The 22941-nt window shown below is 42.6% G+C and overlaps 1 protein-coding gene across 1 annotated transcript; it reads right to left on the reverse strand.

The window, feature by feature from the left end:
• Nucleotides 1-1076: 1076 nt before the first annotated feature.
• Nucleotides 1077-5180, reverse strand: LOC124691314 (dolichol kinase EVAN-like). Its single transcript, XM_047224589.1, has 14 exons — nt 5124-5180; nt 4366-4478; nt 4031-4216; nt 3822-3926; nt 3434-3504; nt 3280-3354; nt 2818-3041; nt 2459-2648; nt 2289-2354; nt 2089-2177; nt 1887-2001; nt 1752-1803; nt 1570-1670; nt 1077-1470 (listed from the first exon to the last, which is right to left on the reverse strand). Exons 2-14 carry the CDS (start codon nt 4424-4426, stop codon nt 1357-1359), a joined length of 1449 nt encoding a protein of 482 aa, XP_047080545.1. The 5' UTR covers nt 4427-4478; nt 5124-5180; the 3' UTR covers nt 1077-1356.
• Nucleotides 5181-22941: the final 17761 nt, after the last annotated feature.

The following is a 22941-nucleotide window of genomic DNA, read 5'->3' on the forward strand; positions in this document are numbered from 1 at the left end:
TGCACAACTATTCTAATATGCATACATTATAATTGTAGTAGAACAAAAGAGTTAATGGTTGATCATGATATGATACAATTCTATGTTTGTAATTTAATGCAAGTGTTTTTACCTACAAATTGTATTCTTTGCAGGGGGCCAAAATAATCGAATCCAACAAGTTCTTCATCCAACAATGCTACTCAATACGCTAAGCTCAGCAAAAGTATGCCACACAAGCCAACCCTAAGGTAAAAGTCCTAATGAAGACAACAATGGTTACCAGGTAGTCGACTTGCTTGCTAGGCTGAGTAGGATAGCCGAAGAACACAACCCATCACACTCGTGGAGTGATAGTTGTTGTTTGCAAGAATTGTCATTGTGAAGCCGTTCTTGGATGTTGAGTGTTTGAATAACTAGGTTTGTAGACTCATGTTTATTGGATATTCTATCTCGTTGTGAAGCCGTTGGTCCTTTTGGTTGCTGCGCGATTAATCAAGTTGTGTTGCTCGTCCCTCTCATGTTTATTGGATATTCTATCTCGTTATGAAGCCGCTGGTCCTTTTGGTTGCTGCGCGATTAATCAAGTTGTGTTGCTCGTTCCTAAAAACAAGTCTTGCCATTGTGTCAAAGTGTCCCTCGTTAGTTCAGCTCACACGCCTTGTCAACAATGCTGCTCAGAATGCCTTGCTAGTCCAGAAACGTCCACGTGCTCGATAGAATCAAACGGCTAGACCGAATGAGTGTTAGGATCCACAGAACAAAAACTACCTGCTGGCCGTCAAATATGCACGTAAATGTCAAGGGAATAGCACAACCTGGACAGTAAAATAATAAACAGGGGAAGCCCGTCAGACTGGCATCAGTTTCTTTCTGCAATTGCCTTCTCAAAATGAGCCGTTAAGCATATTGCCCAGTTTGCAAATAGCGTAGAGAACCATCTACCTTCTTGCTTACTACAAGTTATGATGCCTCAACTTGGCATGATGTTCGTTTCTCAGCACAAAAGGTTGGCAAATCAACGATTTACATAGGCATGACCATAATCTACACTTATCGGTATTTCATATACAGCCAGCGTTCTGATGCACATAACAGAAAGATCAATGTTGTTGATGTCGGAACCATTTTGAAATAAACGGTTACAGTCAGTCCTTCCACCTTACAACCAACTATACCGAAGATGCCCTGTACTGAGGTATTCACCAATTCTCTTCTTTTTAATTCCTAAGACTAAACCTGCTATTTTCAATCAAAGGTGGTACAAAAGATCACATACACCGGATAACTATACCTATTGCCTTGCTGCACTATATATTAGTAGTAAGCAAAAAAGGACCTCATGGTCAGTTAGATGTGCAACAGGTTGGTCTTGATTTATAGACATAGAAGGCTGTAGAATACGAGGGGTATGAAAGCGTTATCGAGCTGTGTTGTATATGCTTCTAATAACAGGCTCAACGTCACGGCTACCGAAAGTGACAACCAGTGCTGTGCCAACATGAGAGAATTAGTTAGTAGTTACTCTTAGTTTGTGTGTACCAGCATAAAGCTTCAGTAACTTTGGTGAAAGAGATTAAGGGATCAAACCTGTGAAAGAATGTATCCGCTTGAAGCTAATAGTGACACCAGAATTGAGCAGGCTGCCAGCACAGAAGTTATGCCTGCTGCCGTGCCTTCAATTGTTTTATCTAACATTTCAGGAAAAGATGCATAAGTGATCAGAGAGAAGTGTGGGAGGAGGACCAAGAAATAATTATGACCAAACTCACTTCCTGTCTTGCTCCATCTTAGGACACCATACTTGTACCCTATCATTGATGCCTATTACAAATAGGAGCATTTTTCATCAGATAAAACATACAAACAGTAGAAGATGTTAACAGCCTACTGAATGTTGGACATACCATGGTATCACCTATTCCCAAGCTGAGAATTCCAGCAAAAGGGGCAAGTGGTCGGTCATTGAATCCAGATGACATCCATTTAGGAAGTGCACAGCCCAGTAAGAGTGAGAAATGACTGAAAACAAAACAACAGAGACAAGTTTCATCCTACAGTGGTACGTGGAGTCGTAAAATATGGAAGAAAAACACAAAGAACACTTACCTAATAATGAGAATCTCAGAATCACGATGATCAGTGAAGGCGTTCATGAATTGATGTACAGTACGCCCAAGAGGATATACTTCCCAAACCTGAGGGCGTAATTTTGAGGGATAAATGACCAAACTTGCATAACAGATACTACTGAAGGGGAAAAAAGGAAGGGGCTGAGGGAGAACATGAGTAAACTAAAGGATTCTTACACGAATCATCTCCAGTATTAAGAAAACTGCAAACGCTGCACCAAATGCCAAGTCCAAGAAAGCAGGCTGCAAAACATAGAACAAATTGACAAAATAATCTCTGAAAAAAAAATCGAAACGGAGGGAGTAAATGTTCTGATGGGATTTAAATTAAGAAAGACATAAATTACCTGAAATATAACAGCAGGGGAGAAAATCAAGACAGCAACAAGATGATAGTACTTGCGCAAAAGAATCCTTTCCGTTGTGCTTTTCTTCGAGATACTGTAGAACCTTCTAATTGACACACATATCACACATATCCAGTACGCGCATAAAGCAAGACGTCCATATGAATTGGTGAACATATAGTTAAGAACCCTGTGAATAATGAACTGTTAAGCAAACAGAACATAGGTATCTACGAAATACAGAGAAAATTTGATGTGAAAGAACAAATTGCAAAGTTAAAATACAGTAATAAAGTCAATATATTGATGATATGAAGCACACTGTTATCTTCCCATGAAAGGCAAACAGTGACGCTTACCAGCCAAATGGATGCACTTCGAGACCAACAAGGCGTGTCCATGACGGCACTAACATCAGCAAAGCCACCAACAATGAGACATAAAATACACCAGAACCTATTCTTTTTTCTGTCTGTTTCTCAACTGCTTGTGTTCTTTGCTTCCCCAGTGTTTGACAGTAAGCCCAAACTTGGAGGGAACATTTGTACAACAGGGGTAGTACAAACAGTCCAAGCAAAATCCCCTGCCAAAAGAAGGAAGAGATATAAACACACTGTAAAGTTTGCTTTAAATTACTCAGTGAGGAACTGGGTAAGTTTTCACTGATAGAAAAAATAGGCACCCAAACTCGAGTTGAAAAGGACTCAAATTTGGATGGTGGGTGGGGTGTACACTCACACCTCTCACCAACTGAGCTAGTCTCAGTTACTAAAACTCACTAGAAGCTCCAGCCGGAACTTTCAAAATAAGAGAAACTCTACCTGAATAACTGTGGCTATCTCGCTTCGAGTTCCAGGTGTGTGAATGAATGCTTCTGACGATGCCAAGAATTCAATCTGCCACAAAATAATGGTGAAAAGAAAAGAATCAGATTTTCTCCTTTTATGCAAAAGTATAGTTAGGATGAACTCATACCTTTGAAAGAGTATGAGCCAGCATATCACCAAAGTAAAGGACGAGACCAGTTGATACCAAAAGTGCCTCCCCTGGAATTTACAGCAGAGTATAAGTAAATATGAAAAAAGAAGTGGCAATGCCAAGTCAATGAAGGAGAGATATATACGAATATATTGCACCACTAAACAAAAAACACACAAAATGGCTGGCATTACATGCAAAAGATATTAAACAAAGTGGGGACAATTGTAATCGTTCTTATACGCATATATATTTCTGCAATGGAAATTATCTACTCCTATAAGATATGCAGGAGATGTATAAATGTCTATCAGCATATGCAATCGCATATGAACAAATGAAGATAAATAAAGATCTAATTACATCTTAGACTTCAGGTACAAACCAAAAGATGAACATGAAGGGAACTTCTCTAGAATGTGCTTGATTAAGATCACAGCAGCCACGCCATGAACGAGCAGATAAGCAATTTTCCCCATCCTTAACAGACCTGCAGCAATATGCAGCACAGATTAGTTTTACAATCTCTTGTTCTCACTTGTTACCACTGGACTCGAATTATGTTAAAAGTAAAGCGTGTTTGTTGCATGTTACCTCCATCAGTCTTCAGCAGGAAGACCAAGAATGCCATGAGGTATAAAGCTACCATCATCGAACCACATTTCAAAGTTTTAGAAACTCCATTGTTGGTAGACTGGCACAGATGCCAAAAGAAGAAGGCTAGCACACTGAGGCAACTGATCGATACAGCCCAGTACTGCATTTCAAGGTATGCAAATTCTGGCCACATAAACAGGAGGGTGCGCAGTTAGTAAATTGTGTGAGCCACAGAAAAGCTCGATAGCACGTAATATAGAAAATAAATAAATACAGTTAACAAGACTGCTGACTTGTGAAATGTTGATTAAGATGCTAAAACAGAAGTATACCTTCTGGTCCAGTAGGATCTGCGGGTAAGATCCTCGAAAGCTGGATTAACCGCGCAAGCATGACACAAGGCAGAGTAGTGGCGCCGAGAAGAATGCCTGACGAAGCACCTGGCCTGGAGCGTATATACGTCAGACACCAAGCACTAGGTATGATATTACTTTGTAGATGGCAGAAGAGGTGATAAAATTAAGTAGCTGCACAACTCTGGACACAATGTAGCTACAAGAGTAAGGACTGCAGTTTGGGGGTAATGCCTCTAGAATCTGAATGAATCTGAACGGGGCCACTGGATGAGTATGAGCAGAGCATTTCTTAATGTCTCATTCCACATGAAGAGTTAACCAAGCAGCAACGAAAACAAAACTACCAGCAAAATTGACCGCACATATGTAAACCAGCAATTCTACTCCCTCCGATCCATATTAGTTGCAACTAATATAGATGTATTTAAACATAGGGTTTAGTTCTAGGTACGTCCATACTAGTGGCAAGTAATATGAATTAGAGGGAGTACAAAGGATTCAGGTCGTATTCTGCTAATGCCCTAACTACACCGCCAATTAATCCCCAATTTTGCAGGCCACGGAATGTTGCAGCTAGCGACCATCGTTCTGACCAATCCGTCTACAAGTTCTCTTCGGCCAGGGTGGGGGGCCGCAGAGGACCAAATTGAAAGCGCGGAAAATCCCCAAATCGCGAGCATTCATTTTATTTCCGCTGGTCTCTAAGTCGGAGGCGAAAGGGAGAAGGGCAGTACCTGGTTCTGAACCGGCGGAGCGGGGAAGCGGGGCCGGAGGCGGCGCGGTCGACGGCGAGCTCGAGGGCCAGGGCGGCGGCGGCGAGGAGCGCGAGCGGGGCCGCGAGGCGGGCCGGGGCGGCGTGCGCGACGCGCGCGGCGAAGAGGAAGACGACGAGGCGCTCGCCCGTGAGCAGCGCGGAGGAGGACGCCATGGCCGGTGCCGGCGTGGCGGGACGGGCCGATCCGGGAGGGGAGGTGGCGTCAGGGACACGGCGCGAACGGCGAACCGGCGCCTGGCCGGTGGTATCGCGCGTGGCTTCTGTTTGGCTTGGCTTGGCTGCGACGCTGCTTTGCTTGGTTTTGGGTGGTGGTGGGTGACTGACCAGACGACCAGGCTCGGTCCGGTCAGACTTGGCGCCTTGGCGGTCGGCGACACCATGTATGTCACGGCCACGCGCTTCGTTCGTCTACATCATGCTTCACATCCAACCATGGTCGAACGCCCGATTGAGAATCAACCTGTATGTTAAAAAAAATTGCTTAAAACTCTATATAAAAATTGCTAGATACGTGAGGTGAGCGATTTTATAATCAACAAATATGCTTGAAAACTCTATATAAAATCCACTCGGGTCACGACCCCGGATGAATCGCGGGCCCTGGTGGAAGCATTCTTCCTCGGAGCATTATCATGACGTGACTTTTTTTTGACATAAGAACACATCTCTACTACTTAAATCTCTACTACTTAAAAAGAAGGAACGTGTTCCCCCTTCTCCCCCTCCTTTCGTCGTTCTCTTTGGTCGTCCGTCTCCCATCCCTTCGTCGCCCACCCGCCTGGGCCAGGCATCAACATGGGCCGACCTCAGCCCATCGCCTCAACCGCATCACCTCGCCCAGGTACCAACCGCATCAGGAATTAAATCATGCGACATGAATCACGCTACAAAGGAAAAAAATCAATCTCACTTAAATGACCAGGTATCACGCTCCAAAGGTATGTAATCTCACAATAACGCTAACACAATTAAATCAATTAAATGAGAACATGGGGCGAGATATATGCAGTCACAAAGGTATGTAATCTCACCCAGACATTAGGCAGGTATCATCTCATGCAAAAGGTATGTAATCTCCGCAGTAATCACGAAACAAAGGTATGTAATCTCATCAAGGCTAGAATGACGCAATCTCATTACTGTCAATTAAAGGGGAACCTGAATTGCACCCAGGATGCAGTCATATCTCTACTACTAAAGCAGGACCTGCACGAGACATATCGTTTACCTGGGACGATCTTCAAACATCTTTAGATGATCGTCGCGCATGTCGCTGCTGCAGAAAAGCCGCCGAGATCTACCGGTACCCTGGAGGTACAAGCCATAATAAGAATTTCCTTCAAGATGTGATATCTTCGTGATCTAAAGCTGTTCATCATCAAGGACGGTGAGGGGTTAGGAACATGCATCTGTTCAAACCAATTGAATTGTATCATCAATTGCAGCCCCATTTGTTTTACCTATCATGTAAAACAATCTGCTGGTACCACCGCAGGTACACGCCATCTTCAAAGGATTGTCCACGCCCGTCCCTGCTGCAGCGCTGCCCGGCCGCCGAGATCCACTGGTACACTGCAGGTACACGCCATCATTAGATTTTTTTCTTATAGACATGCTATCTTTATGATATGTTATGAACATGCATATGTTCCTGCGAATTAAATTGTATTAAGAACTGCCAACACATTTGTTTTACCTATCAAGTAAATCAAGTCTCTGGTAGACCACAGTCCCACCCCACTGTCAGCTTTCCCACGTGCCCGCTCGAGCCCGGATGCCGTCGCGCCGACTACTGAGTTGACGTGCGATGGCATCTTTATTGAGTTGTCCTTTGGTATCTTCCTCTCTGCTACGCAGGTGCTGTCGGTGCGTACGGCGGCCATGGCTTCCATGGCGTCGAAGGCTGACGACCAGGCTGAAGGCGAGTAATGCCAATGTATGTGGTGTGACTGAAATTCCATATATTGAAAGGGCACTGCTCACTGCTTAGAAATTTGTTTTACACAGTGATACTATATTTTGTGAACTTTATACTTACACATATCAATATGTCCAGATTCTGGCTCCAAAGCGAGGAGAAATTGTTAGTCAGATTGGTGATGCACAGAGAGCAAAAGTTTATCATCATGGCAGACTTATATCACTCAAGATGGTGAAAAATCGCCCTGAAGGAAGTGGGGAGGTTCAAGTAAACATAATGTATGTCTCTAGGAGGTAGGCACACAAATTCATGTTGGAGAATAATTGCTATTAAGTAATAACAAGAAGCCTGAGATAGTGATCTTTTCTAGAATAGGCGATTATGTTCCTGTTTATAACATTATTGATATTAATTAGCAATTACATTGTCATCAGTATGTTTCAACTGTTTTTTCGGCTGGCAATAACTTAGCCAAAATACCCTTGATTTGCAGCAGTATAGAAATATGCAGTGGCTTGTGTTATGTTTCTTCGTTTCTACATTAATCAACATTGTGCCAAACTGCTAACAAACTATGTCTCCTAAGGTTGTGGCTTCTACTTAAGAATGATCATATAAGTGAAAGTGCACTATATTGTTAGTTTCTCCTTGTGAGAAATATATTAGTATGTCTAGATTCCGGCTCCAAAGCAATGAGAAATTGTTAGTCAGATTGGTGATGCACATAGAGCAAATTTCATCATCGTAGCAGGCTTCTGTCACTGAAGATGGGGAAAATTCGCACCGAAGGAATTGAGAAGATTCAGGTAAACATAATGTATGCCCCTAGGAGGTAGGCACACCAATTCAGGTAGGATAATAATTGGTATTAGGCAATAACTAGAAGCCTCAAATAGTTAATCTTTTCCAAAACAGGCGACTATCTCCCTGTTTACAACATTATTACTATTAATTAGCAACTAAATTATCATCTGTATGGTATAAATATTTTGTCCATTGGGAATACAGCCAATAATACAAATACCTTTGATTTGTAGCAGTATATTAATCAACATTGTGCCAAATTGCTAACAAACTGTGTCTCCTAAGGTTGTGGCTTCTAACTAAGATACTGGATGATCATATAAGTGAACTGTGAAAGTGCACTATACCAATTCGGAAGACGCTGCGTGCTAGGGAGCGATATGGGCAAATGGTTAAACAGAAGAAAAAATGAACTACTTGAGAAGCGTCATGATTCATGAAGCCTATGAAAAAAATTAGCAAAAGGCACCGATCTGACTAGGTTATGTTTACTTTTTTATTTTCTGGATAATTAAATGCAACTGACAGTTACCATGTTCTCACCATGATAAGATCAACCCTTGAGATCTCCAATGAAGTATATGCAATAATTTTCTTGACATCACTTTACCAACCCTAAAGGTCTAATAGTCGTGTTAATTGTTCTGATCATATTATTCATAGCTTAATCAGGTCCAGGCAACCAATGGAGACACTTCCCTTGGTGGTGAGGACATTGATGCTACCTGGTTAACGTATTTAAAAGTTGACTCTTCAAGGCTCAGGGATGCTGCTGAGAAGGCCAAGCGGCCAAGGTTGAGCTTTCTTTAGGCTGATTCCTCTGAAGCTGGCAGGGAAGGTTCTACGGGTTGGTGGTATGACAAGGATGCCAAAGGTCCATGACTTTGGTTCTCAGATATTTGGCAAGTCGCCTAACATCTGAATAATGGAATTCCTTGAAATCCATGTAGCGGGCATGAGCAGTAGCCAGCACTAAGCAAGTAAGCATACACAATACCCAGAATAGTGACAATTAACATGTATGTTGGTCTCATGAGTCTCATCTCAGAGATTCAGGTTTCCCCATGACCATAGTTGTTTGATATATTAATATTTACATGCATCATTATCCCCTTGCAAGAGTGCTATAAACGAGTTTAGTTAATGTGTTGGATAAAGAACTCTAACAAACTGATCATTACCTGAGATTCAACATGTTTATGCTTTAGCTGGGCTTCGGAATGTGCAGGAGCCAAGATGCATGTGCTCAAACATCTCACACTGCCGGCGGAGAAGGGACGCAGAGGGGCGGGCGTGCGGCAGGGAGGTAGGGTGGTCGGGGACCGAGCCAGCGGAGGGTCAGAACTCGCGCGTGTGGTGGGGAACTCATGCCGGTCGTCGTGGCTTGATGTGGCCTCAGTACTATTTTGATAGTAAAAAAACATCCATCGACAGATCGACTAATTGTTGGTATAGAATAAGAGACTCAGCTGTGTGAGTATGGGTAGCAGCAAACTAAAATGATTCAGTTCATCACGACAGCAAATATATACATTATACCCAATATGATTTGTGCTTCCACTTGCTTGAAGAATTATTTCTTCCAACTTTCTTATATAATTTCAACCAGAACTTTAGCAGGCTTTCTCGTGTTCAATTCTATGATCTATCAGATGCATGAGACAAATCTGAACAGATACCTGAAGCAATTCCAATAGCTGATCGTGCACGCCTCCCTGCCGAATCCCGGCTAGCTCTTCTGTGTGCCTCCCAGCTGAATCCGACTGCACCGGAATCGAGCTCGGCCGGCGGTGCTGACGGAGAGGAAGAGGCCATCGACCCCGTGGCGGGGAGATCGGGCGGCGGCGACCTCGATCTACCATGCGAGGGTCGGCGAAGGGAGAGCGCAGCCGTGCACCCAGGCTCCGGCGCGACCTCGAGATCAAGGAGCGCCCATGGCTGAGATAAATTGGTGGGGGCGGAATGAGGCCATGGCGGAGAAACGAGGGTAAAACGAGTGGGGAATGACTCATGTCCTTGTGACTGGTGCCGTGGTGCATTTGGTTATTACATTGCCCAGCTAGCCTATAGCTCGGCTAATACTAGAAAAATACTACCTCTGATTGAAAAATGTAAGACCATTTAGATATTTTGAAGTTGTCTAGATATATAAACTAAAATGTGTGAACCTCCACACTAAAAATAGACTTGATACATGCAGTAAGTACTGGCGACACTTCCTATCCCTAATTTCTCACGCTTGCCTCGCCGGTAAGGTCGAAAACCTACCTAGCGTTTGACCATGTAACTGTCGTCAACCTAATTTCCACGGCGGCACATCATGCCCCATCGTTTGAGGATTTCTTGGCTGGTTGTTGTTCTTCCTTTCCGCATTTTTAGGACATCCCTTCCTGGAAGTCTTAATCCCTTTTCAAAACATTGTAGTCATAGGAGGCCGGCTAGCAGATCGCTTGCATGTGGTTTTGAGTTTTTCTACACGGTAAATTAGTTAACGAAAGAGGACATGACATGTTTTTGTGGACAACGATTGAAAATTTGTATCAGGGATTGAGATAATAATCTTATATAGCTCAACCCATTACAACATACATTGAAAAATTCAAGAGATGGTTGATAGTGAGAGGAGTCAAAAATAGCCGTACATTTTTTTCATTTGGGGATTAGTTCGTAAAGCTTCTTCCCGGTTCCAAAATTTTATTTACTATTTCGTTGTTGTTCAAAGTTATTTTTCCAGGTTTTGTTCCAAGTTTTCCTTGTTTTGTTCCAAGTTAATTTTTTTATCTAGGTACGGAGTCGAGAGAGCGATGGTAATTGCATTTAGTCACTGAAATAAATTTAGAATCAGGAAACTACATATTACTGCATACATGATCTCTAAGAGAAAATAAAGCCATGGTTTTCAAGTGTTTACAGTGCCAATAATTAAATATATATACATGTATGTCAAATGGTGAAGTATAATACTCAAGTAACCCTGAATGACATGTATTTTATTAACGAGGGACCATTTTATCTTAATAAAGAGGTACTTTCTATGGATCTTTATTGACGTTTTACAGTTGCGAGCATGATAGGACATCATGGAGGTGCTGAAAGGTTTGGAAGAGGAGAGCCTCGCCACGTCCAGTGCCATCATGGAGGCAATGGCTATGATGTTGCGCCTGTAGAGGGAGAAGGCTGATGTCCAGATGGACCTTTGCCAGTTTTGCCACCTTGCTGATGGGAAGATCGTCATTTTTTACGCCAAGATTGAGATTATGGAGCCTGCTGCAGCATTAAGGACTGGTTACATCAACACTCTGTTCGCCATTTTTCAATGTTCCGTTTTGTTTCCTTCCCTTGATCGACATGCCGACCAGCTAAACGTGCTCTCGACCGGTTGTTTTTGTTTCAGGAAAGGAATCAGCATGACATTCAGCGCCAAAGAGAAGGGCTTGTGAACTCCCGGAAAGGTGATTCACCACATCTTCTCCATGCCTGTCTACATAAACACTCATATGCTTAGAGTGTTCTTTGCTCAGAGAAGATTATACCAAAATTCATATTCTTTGCTAGATTGAACTATCAAAGTGGCCAATTTTCGAAGCTATTTTTACTAGCATACAAAGTAGGCAAATAACACAGGTAAATTCAGGCCTTCAATGTTGCCACTTGCTGATTTTTGGGATAATTGGGTTTCGTAAAGTGTTGCTTCACTAGCCTGTTTTATGTATAGTTGTAATGTTCTAATGAATTTTGATCCATAAAAAGGGCCGAAGGCTGTTGCTTGGAAATAAAGAAGACGACTAACCTGGTAAGGACCAATTTTGATTTTTGACTCCACCAGAAAGATTGTTGTACTGTTGAACTGAGAGTTTTGGACAGATATGATTGGTGTAGCAAGGCACGAACTGTTTGAACCAATGTCATTTTGGAAATATATTTTTGTTTCTTTACATGTATTGTCACCCGTGGCAACGCACGGGCATTTTAACTAGTGTATATTATAAGATGCAGCAGGCAGCCTCATTAAAAACCTTCCAGTCCCCTCAGGTACCCTGGTAAGGAAAAGAGTGCGAAAGAAACCTGCTGCCCAAAGATTACAGAGTGTTCTTACAATCTAGAAAAACCAGGTCCCGAACGCAGTCGGGAACAGAGTCACATAAAATAGAACTAACACCTGATTTACCTACTTGCGCCAAGACATGAGCAACGCCATTGCACACACGGTCCACCTTTGAGATGACGATGTCTCGAAAGATCTTCAGAAGTTCCCGTGCCTCTAGAATTAGTGCCCAGCTTGGAGATTGTTCCACGGACTCAGACGATATCGACATCACAACACGGAGACAATCAGACTCCAAGATCGCTGGCCACCTTTGTAGATTGATCAAATGCCGAATTCCTTCAAGACAAGCCAGCACTTCCGCTTCCTCGGCGCTATTCCAAAAAGGAATAAATTTCCATTCCGTTAATATCACTTGCCCCAGCTGATCACGAATGATGATCCCAATTCCTGCGTGCTTCGACACCGAGTCCCAGCCAGCATCAACATTGGCCTTTATTTTGCCGTCGCCCGGAGGAGTCCAAGAGGAGCATACAACCAAGGTGGCATTGTTCCCATTAGTCACTGCCGCATAGGATTGTTGATAGTTCACCAAGAATTGAACCGGGGACGAAATCGAAGCCTTCCCGTCACCATGGACGACTACATTGTTGCGGTGATGCCAGGTTCTCCATAACAAATAAATAATCTTCGCTTGTACCTCCAAAGTGGCCGAGCCTAGTAGCTGAAAAAACCAGTCCTTGCAGTTGTGCATGAAAACAGATTCTGCGGGGAGGGACCAGTGTGCACGCAGCTCGTCTCGCAAAGCACGCGCCAAGGTACAGCGTACAAGGGCATGGTGTGCATCCTCCTCCTCTTGCCCATATATAGAGCAGACTGGGCTAACCGAACTTATTCTACGGTGAAGTCCCGTGAGTACACCCAGAGAGTCTGTCGCAGTCCGCCAAGCAAAGACACGCATCTTCTGTGGAACCTTTGCCTTCCACACGAGATCCCAAATTCTCCGATCGCCGTCTGGTTCTGAACTAGATTGGTCCTGACTCAGTCGCTGCCACGAATCTTGCATTGTGAAGACCCCAAATTTAAACAACACCCTTTTTACGGTATTAGTAATGATCATGTATCACTAAACAAGATCAATAAATAATAATCTTAGATTAGATGAATATCGATCGCCCAAACCCTCACAACAATGGCAAATTACAAAGTCCCTTTTATATCAGCTCTGATTTGAGCCCTAGAAGAATTTCGAATTTTTAATTTGGTCCCTGTACACGATTTCTTAGGGGTAGGGCAAGAGCCAACTCATGGCCAGCCAAAACCTCAAACACTTGTAAAAATGATAGCTGGGAGGGGTACACATGTAAGCCGGCATGCACACCAAAGCTCCACCTGGCTCATCCTCTGATACCGACATTGCCTTTTCCCCTACTATATATAGCCACTCCTTTTCACTGGTTGCCATTACGACCGCACACTCCACCTCTTCCAGCCGGCTAGACCACTCTCTGCTGCCCCATTTTACTGTTGCGCTTGTGCTGCTCTATTGCTGCTTCATCAGGTATTGGCACCATAATGGGCACTCGGTTTGCTTGAACTTGAATGTACCATGTACTTGTAGGATAGTTTTGCTTGCCTATGTCATATCTGCAGTACAATGTGAAGTTAATATGCATTTATTTCACCGAGTGTGACTATGATTAGTATATCTCTACCCTTTTACTTCACAATATGAGATGTGCAAGATACAGTTCAGGCCTTTGCAAATAATAAGAACTAGAGATTGTTAACCAACTTGCTGTCTTACACGCTCTGCTTCTAAGATTGTACTAGTTCATCCCTTATGTATATGCTAATGCAGTGTTGACCTGGTGTAGTCTTAGGAAGATTAATTGGGCTAGATTGTCTTATCAAACTAGCACCACATGGTCCTCACGTGCATCAATATAGGAGTAGTACAGATTGTGAATTGAGAAACGAGTACTAGCGAGGAGCGTATATGATGCCTGTACTAGACACATCGAGTATGTTGCATTAGGAGGGAAGTAGGGGGTCAGCACTTACCTAGTTGTAGAGGAGGATTAGCAGTAGGAGGCCGACGCTGGCCACACGCTGCAGTCGGCACTCGGCAGGCATCAGGCTCGCCGTGGTGCTGCCGTGAGCGCGGCAGGCTCGGCTGTGTCCAGTCCGGTCGTAGAGCTGTGCGGCGAAGCCGCGTGTGCTGTCGACCAGGGCCGCTCGACTCGCTGTAGCGAGCGGCATCAAGGGAGAGCGAAGGAGGAGTGAAGCTGTCGCAGTTGTTGGGGACAGCGGTGAGCCCGTTGGACCCAAGAACGACGACATTAGAATTGGTGGCGAGGTCGTTCCCGGCGGCGGCGATAGAGGCGAGTGTAGGGATCAAGTAGAGGAGAACGAGGGGATTCTGTAGATGCCAGCGGTGGCGCCGGAGACGGCCGGATGTAGCAGATCGAGCTGGCGACGCACGGTGGCGCTACTCTGTTTTGAGAGAGAGAGCTGAACTGGGGAATATGCGGGGATTAGGGACGGCGTACTCGGGAGGGACACTAGTGCTGGGCTAGACTGGGCTTTGACCGCACCTGCACAGAACCAAAAGACTGATATGGATGTTAAACTATTTTCTTATTTTCGGTGGAGATGGGCATGCACATTTGATCTGGTTTGATGCATGTATGCATGCCATCTCACAGCACGATGGGTCAGTAGCACACTAGCATATGCTTGTTAGATATGTAAATGGATTTGCCTAGTTTAAATGCGCTGCCTACTGATTTTGTTAAGTTAGCTAAAATATTGAGAATATTTGTGAAATAAATATTAGGAGTCGATCATGGAAATTTAGGAGACGCTGACGGTGTTTCCGAGTCGGTCGGAGCGCTGCCAGGCAAGTCGTCGGACTCCTATGTTTTTCTAAAATGTTTTGTGGGTTATGGTTTATTCCAAAATCTCGCATGAGAACCAAATACAAAGTTTTTGGTTTCTAAATGAAATGTGAGAAGTGGATCGGAAAGATCCGCCGATTTGGCGAATGGACCAGATCCCGTGGTTGGTACGAGGTATGTCATCAAAACCCGGGCAGGGTTGTGTTTTAAATATTTGGTGGGTAGAGGAGCCGGAATTGGTGGAAGCATCCCGGTCAGGGTTGCCTTGGAAGTCAGGCTCCTCTACAGGGATTATCTAATAAAAACATAATCAACACTGGTGCTTACTTCAAAAGCGGCGCAACCCGTACTGACCATAGACCTGGAATGGGACGGGCTTGACCGATTAACCAGGCCAAGTAGCTACAGCTCATGGGACAAATAGCTTAAAAACTATTGTGGTATTGAATATGTAATTATGCACTTTATCTCTTATTAAGTTGCTTGTTGTGCGATAACCATGTTTACTGGGGACGCCATCAACTACTCTTTGTTGAATTTCATGTGAGTTGCTATGCATGTTCGTCTTGTCTGAAGTAAGAGCGATCTACCACCTTATGGTTAAGCATGCATATTGTTAGAGAAGAACATTGGGCCGCTAACTAAAGCAGTACACCTCTGATCAGAGTAAAATGTGATATCACTCCCAGCTTCCGGGTTTGGAAGTGCGTTGTGTGGGTCTTCCTCTAACACAGGATGTAAGATCCCACGTTGTCTGCCGCCAGCAGATTTCATAAATAAAAATATGGATTTCCAGCAAACGGAGAATCGGGGAAATTATTTCTCTAAAAGTGTTGTCGGTCGGACGGATCAGTAGCCGTTGAGTTTTTATTTGCCCTTTTAATCACACGCCACCCCTCCACCCCCGGCGACTTGCGGAGCACGTATTTTATACGTGCTCAGCCTTGCTTTCTCCGTTGTTTTCAGAACCCGTGATGTATGGCAACTCTGAGGAGGTAGAGACCGGTGCTTATGATGAATCTAGTGCTTGTGGTGACTTTGACTTTGCTGAAGTGGAGTTTGAGTATGGGGAAGCCGATGTCCAAGGCTATGGGGAGTAGATTTATGGCTTGTGGATCAATTGGGTGGGGTTGTGTCGTCTTCGTATGTCGGTTAAAGCGACACTTTGTGTAACGATGTAATAAAGGACACCGTTTTCAAACGGTGAAAGTTTCCACTATGTACATGCTACTGTTCTCCTTGGCTGGTCCTGGCGCAACTCTGAAGTGGCGGTTTCCGTTACGTTTGACTTAGCCGGACGTAACGGGGCGTCACAGCATGCCGATTCTATACGCTGAACGGACGCTAAAAGCTCCATTACTTTCGCCACTCCAGGCAATAAAATCCTCAGTTGCACGAGATGGCAATTTAATATTTAAGATGGTATTTGCATCGTGGGGCCAAACACACTAACGAATAATAGCTTCATTCCACGTTCTGGATTCATGACCAATAATCGATGTATGCGCCTTCACACGGTACATGGTTGTTTGTTGCAGTAAGGTCAATCGAGTTTGTAATTTATGACGCTAAATGGAGTACACACAATTATATTGAGATTCAGCTCCATTTTCACCCAGGTCACCATCGAGCTCTAACAAACAATTATCCAAACAAAGATGGTATTTTATGTAAATTCCACACACTGAATTTAATCTCAATATAAACAACAAATTAATCATCATTACCATATTGTTCTAATGATTTTTTTGTATGAAGGGATCGATGTCTCCGTTCCGTGGAACCAGATGGAGGGGGTCTATGCCGGACGGGGATTCAGTGACTGGCCTACAGCCAGTCACGGCGTGACTGGACATAGCATCGGCCGGACATTCTACATCCAACGGTCTCCAATCAACTGATCCGAAAATTTTGTAAATTTATCTTTTTTGCTGCGTTCAAAATATAAAGTATTTTTGAGTGAAATTTTTTCATACTTACAACATGATTCGTTAGCAATATGTACATTTTTCATTTTGAATTTTTTGATGATTTTGAATTTTCGTTTTTCAAAATCATCAAAAAATTCAAAATGAAAATGTACATATTGCCAACGAATCATGTTGTAAGTATGAAAAAATTTCACTCAAAAATAGTTTGTATTTTGAACGCAGCAAAAAAGACAAATTTGCAAAATTTTCGAATCAATTGATTGGAGACCGTTGGATGTAGAATATCCGGCCCGATGCTATGTCCAGTCACGCCGTGACCGGCTGTAGGCCAGTCACTGAATCCGATTGCAAAGAGATTGGGCACATATGACACGTCTATTGCGCAGTCAACCATGTCCTGCAAGACAGCCTCAACGCGGGTGCCGGTATGACTAATATACAGTGGGAAATTACGATCGGAACATCGAGTTGTTCGTCCTGGATGACGTCGATAGTGAAAGTAGTCCAAATTCGAGTATCGCTATTTTGCGTGCTGCCAATACCTTCCTCTATGATCTGGTGAAGCGGCGCTGGATTTGGTGGGGCAGAGCTAACATTGGCGGCGCTGATGTGGGCAGGTAGTGAGCTCGAATTCAGGTAACCATGCATATGAATTTACACTAGTGGAAAACAGGCCTTTTGCACCGGTTGGTAAGGGCTATATGCACCGGATGCCCAACCGGTGCAAACAATCCGGTGCAAAAGGCCCCCCCTTTTGCACCGGTTCAGTTACGAACCGGTGCTAAAGGGTGCACCACGTGGCGGCTCAAGGGCGTCCGAGCGGGAGGACCTTTAGCACCGGTTCGTAATACGAACCGGTGCTAAAGGGTCTGTCGCGGCAGAAAAACGTCCCAAAACGCTGCCGCGGCAGAAAAACACTTTTTTCGAATTATTTTCTACTCCCTTTTTTTTCTTTTTTCAGAATTTCTAATATTTTAGTTATTTCACAAGTTTAGTCTCTAACTACCCTTATCTCTAGTCCAATTACTTACTCGTGCTCAAACTTCCCGCTCGGTCACCCATCCTCCCACTACTGTACCACTAGCACGCTTAACTTCCAAGTTCCTTTCCATCCCGCATCCAAGTGCTTCGCGCGCATGTATGTGATAGTAGTATCATATCAATCCTTTTAACATGTCGATCGATGTCATATTTTTTTATTGTTCGAATTTCAAATAATTATTTTAATAAACCAAAGTAATGTTGTAATAATAATCTTGAATAAATAAATAAACATTAACTTTATAATTTGTATTATTTTTAATTATTTTAAATTTTTAAATTTTTAATTTTTTTTTTTGCCAAACCTAAAACCTAAAAATTTGAAAATCTTATAATTTGCTAAAAGTAATAGCAATCTTTATGCAGGATGCAATTATTAATTTTAATTTTAAAAAATAAAAAAAAAATCCTAAATTTCTGGAAAAAACTAAAATCTTCCTGCTTTCATATTTTCATTTGGAATTTTCAAAATCTAAAAATTAGCTAACCGGGTAAACCCTGGTGAATTCGGATGTAATTTTTTCCCACGATGATTTTGATATATTATACGTTTTTTTTCGACGTCGGATGCAAAGTTAATGCGGTTTTACCATTTTTCAAACATTTTTTGCAATTAATGTGAAAATTCAAATTTGTTAATTTTCCCTAATAGTAGGTTGCATAACATACATGAATCTCAAAAGATTTTATTTTTTGAATAATCTATCATTTTCTTTTCTATTTTACAGTGTTAAAAAAGGCGATCCACGAAGGGGGGGTGGAGGTGCGTGGGGAGCAGAAAAACCTTTTGCACCGGTTCATATTACGAACCGGTGCTAATGCCCCCTGGACGTGCAGACCGCACGAACCGGTGCTAATGACCCCTTTAGCACCGGTTCGTGCCAAATCCGGTGCAAAAGCACTTTCGAGGACAGGATAAAAGCCTTGTTTCTACTAGTGTTAGTTGACCATATCATCATAGAATTACTCACTTAGATCGAACTAAAATATTTTGATGTGCATATTTTGTTGAATAATTTTAGAACTTGGTTGAAACTCTATCATATTGAGTTAAACTACATTCTTGTTAATTGTTTGTTGGAGAGAACAGAGAAGAAACTTGTTTGCCATCTGCCTTCTGATTTTAGACCCATAAGCTTATGCAATGTGGTTTACAAAGTCATAGCTAAATCTTTAGCAAACAGATTGAAAGTGCACTTGCCTGATTACATCTACCCTTCTCAACAAGCTTTCATCAAGGGCAGACGTATTAGCAATAATATTATTGTTGCTCAGGAAATTGCTCATTCTTTCACTCTCAAATCCTGGGATAGTCATGATTTCTTGCTAAAAATTGACCTATCTAAAGCTTTTGATAGAGTTGAGTGGAACTTCATCATTTCAGCTCTTGCTCGCAAAGGCCTTCATGGTCATTTCATAAATCTTGTGTATGCATGCATTTCTTCGCCGTCTTTCTCTGTTATTATTAATGGTCAATCTTTTGCGAGTTTCAAAAGCAGTAGAGGGATAAGGCAGGGATGTCCTTTGTCTCCATATCTCTTTGTTTTTGCAGTGAATGAGCTATCATTGGCATTGCAGGAAGCATTGCAGGCTAACCATCTTACTGGTATTTCCCTCGGATTGAATTGCCCACCTATTCACTCTTTGATGTTTGCAGATGACTTGATTATTTGCGAAAAAGCTAATGTGCAGGAAGCTAATGCTATTTCTCATATCCTAGAACAGTTCTGTCATCACTCAGGGCAAACACCAAACTGGAACAAATCTGGAATTTTGTTTAGTAAAAATGTGAATTTGCAGGTGCAACAAGACATCAAGCGAATCTTCCCAGCGCCAAACATAGATAGTACTTTTGTTCATCTAGGTCACCCTCTTGTTCTACCCTCCAAAGATAGGACAGCTGCATACAACTTTATCTATGAAAAATTCAAATCCAAGCTTAGTTCCTACAAAGCCAATAGACTCTCCCATGCAGCAAGATTAACTCTTATAAAATCAGTTTTCTCTTCCATCCCTGTCTATTATATGTCCAACATCCTTTTCTCGAAGAAATTTCTCTCAAAACTAACGGCAATCATAAGGAATTTCTGGTGGACAGGAGTGCAGGATGATCAAACCACTAGAAGCTTGTGCCTTAGAGCATGGGCAGATGTTTGTATTGCAAAAAATATTGGTGGTCTTGGTGTTAGGAATATGCAGGCACTTAATCAAGGCCTAGTCCTCTCGGCGGCTTGGAGACTTGCAAAGGAACCTTATAGCCAACTAGCTCAGATTCTCAAGGCAAAATATCATCATGATACATCCATTTGGAGAGCCAAGGCAAACAAACCAAAATCTGCTTTTTGGGCTGCAATTCTTAAGGTAAAGCCACTTTTAATATCAGCCTCCATTTATCAAATTGTTGATGGTAGCAGCTCAGTCTGGAGCTCTCCCTGGTTTGTGGGATGGGAAACCATATATGATCACCTTATTATTCAAGACCAACCTTTTGTATATCCAGCTAACGTTAAGGATCTTTGGATACCCGGTCAAAAGCTTTGGAATGCTCCACTAATCAATTCTCTGTTTAGTTCGAAACTGCTGAATGCAATACTTCAAACTCCTATAATTAACACTCGTTGGACGGGACACTCTGGTTTGGACACTAACCCCTGCAGGTCAATGCTCCTCCAAAAGTGCATACACGCACTCGTTTCAACAACCTGCAGCTTCCTCCGAGGCGGAGGCCGAAGATAGTTCCTCGGCAAACGGTAGCTCTTCTTAATCAGGTCCGGCAAGACAAGCAAATGGCACCAAGAGTTCGGACATTTGCCCGGAGGCTTCTTAGGAAAGCTATTCCTACTGGTAAGAGGGCGAGTAAATTCTCTAAACATATTACGGAAAACTGCTCAAGGTGTGGAAGTGCTGAAGATGAAATGCATATGCTCTTCCTATGTCCATTTTCTAAAGCCGCTTGGTTTTGTTCTCCTTGGTTCATTAAAACTGAATTTTTAGTTTCAAATCATCACTCTATTCCTGACATGATTCAAGCATTGCTTACCTCAGGGCACCCACAAATTAATCTAACTTCTTTGTACACTTTCTTGTGGTGTCTCTGGAAAGCTCGGAACGATACACTTTTTGGCAGGAAAATTTGCAGGCCAACCCACGTGTTCGCGGCAGCAAACGCCATCATTCATGCCACCAAATTAGAAGTTGCAGCATCCTCTGAGGAACATACTCTAGCTCAGGGGGGAAATTCAGATGAAGCGTCCGACCCTGCTACGCAGTTGCTGGCTGAAGCTTGCCCGCAGATGACTTCCTATCCGGGAACTACGATCGGGGACATCTCCAACATCTCAGGCTGGATCATTTTCTCTGATGCTGCATGGTCTCCTGGAGTTGATGGCCAGCCGGTACATGCTTGACTAGGTATCTACATGAAAATTGGTGGTGACAGGCCTTGCTCCCAGATTTGCATCTCGGCCATCTCGCCGCCAGTCTCGTCAGCCATCCAGGCTGAAGCTTTTGGATTACTGCTTGCAATCAAACTTGCATACATACTACAAATTCAGCAGGCAACCTTCTTGACGGACAACGCTACCTTGGCAAAAGCTGCATCCACCAGAGAAATCCTCCATGCTCCAGGACATTGGGTAATCAGACCAGAACTTGCTGACATGGTAGCTACCTCTTCCTTTGATGCTTCCAAGGTTTTTCACATATCAAGAAGCCTCAATTTTAGAGCTCATCATCAGGCTAGACTAGCTCTTAAGCTTCAGAGCAGACCTTTTTCTTTCAGATGTTTAGGTACAAGCAACAGAGTTTGCCTAAATGCAAATGTAGCCGCTGTGTCTTGCGTGTCCCACTGCACGCTTCTCCTTGTAAAATGTTGCTAGATCAATAAGAAACATCTTCTGTGTTCAAAAAAAAAAGAGAAGATGCCACGGCCAGGCTCGGTTCGGTCAGACTTGGCGGTCGCGGCGACACCTTGTATGCCGCGCGCTTCGTTTCGTCTACCTAGGAGAGCTGCTATGCGTACGACTTTCTGTGTCAGGGTGCTTCACATCCAGCCATCTACATATACTCTCTCCCTTACTAAAAAAGCTGGTCAAGTTGAGCAGCTTTATTTGAACGGATGGAGTATATGATTTATTTGCTAGAAATCTTTAACATTTGCCTCACGCTGAGTTTCCTTGATTTATGTGTCATGCAAAATTCATATCAAAATTAGTTATCGCGACCTCATTATTGCCAGAGTTTCTTATCATGGCAAACAACTTTTTCAATTAAAGTTCCGAAGTTTTCTGCATACAAAAATATTTCTATTTTATTAGTGCACAAAATGCATGTTTTTTAAGATAGGATACTGAAAATAAGGTGCGCACTCAATTTTTGCAAGCAGTAGATCATATAGGGTGGTCAATTTCTGGGTTTGAGGATTTGTCTCGATTTGAAGCTATATATGAATTTGTTTTTTTAGCTTGGATTGATAAACTCAAATTTACACTCTGGGTAATGCAAGTATAGCTCATAAATTCTAGAAGAAAATATCTGGAGATACTTGTCCAAAACTAATGAGCAAAATTCAAGTTTGCATCCCGCTACACAGTTAGAAAATTTGAACCAAATTTAAATCCAACATAAAAAAATTTAAAAATAAATTTAAAATGGGAAACATGCGCCTCGAGTCAATGTATGTGATGTAGTTGATAGGAAAAACAGCAAACCCTGAAAAAAGCATTCGCAATATCTGGTATTATATATGAGCTTGCTTCACTTTCTACCAAGTGAGCACGTGTCATGCAAAATTCATAGCAAGCATAGTTACCATGGGCCCATTTTAAACAGATATGTGCATCTTACTATGGAAAAAAAATTACCAACTAGGCATCAAAAATATTTTTCCATTCTATTAATGTACAAAGAGGGTAACATATGTGCGTTTTGTAAAGGGGAAAAATGCAGAGTACTACCATTTTAATTTTTGCAAAAAGTAGACCTTATAGGATGGTCAATTCATGAGTTTGAGGATTTATCTATATCTTTAATTATATATAGATATATTTTTGAGCTTTGCCTGATTAAAATCAAATTTGAAGTGTATGTAGTGTTAGTACTAAGTACAGATCATCAATTTTAGGAGAAAACCTACT

Source organism: Lolium rigidum, chromosome 2, assembly GCF_022539505.1.
Source record: "Lolium rigidum isolate FL_2022 chromosome 2, APGP_CSIRO_Lrig_0.1, whole genome shotgun sequence".
Lineage (NCBI taxonomy): Eukaryota > Viridiplantae > Streptophyta > Magnoliopsida > Poales > Poaceae > Lolium > Lolium rigidum.

Excerpts from the sequence above, each read along its gene's own strand:
- LOC124691314 (XM_047224589.1), bottom strand. The coding sequence starts at position 4,426 with ATGCTTGCGCGGTTAATCCAGCTTTCGAGGATCTTACCCGCAGATCCT. Across the intron at positions 2,649-2,817 it reads GAAGTGCATCCATTTGGCTG|GGTTCTTAACTATATGTTCA; the intron begins GTAAGCGTCACT and ends CATTATTCACAG. Across the intron at positions 2,178-2,288 it reads TAATACTGGAGATGATTCGT|GTTTGGGAAGTATATCCTCT; the intron begins GTAAGAATCCTT and ends TTACGCCCTCAG.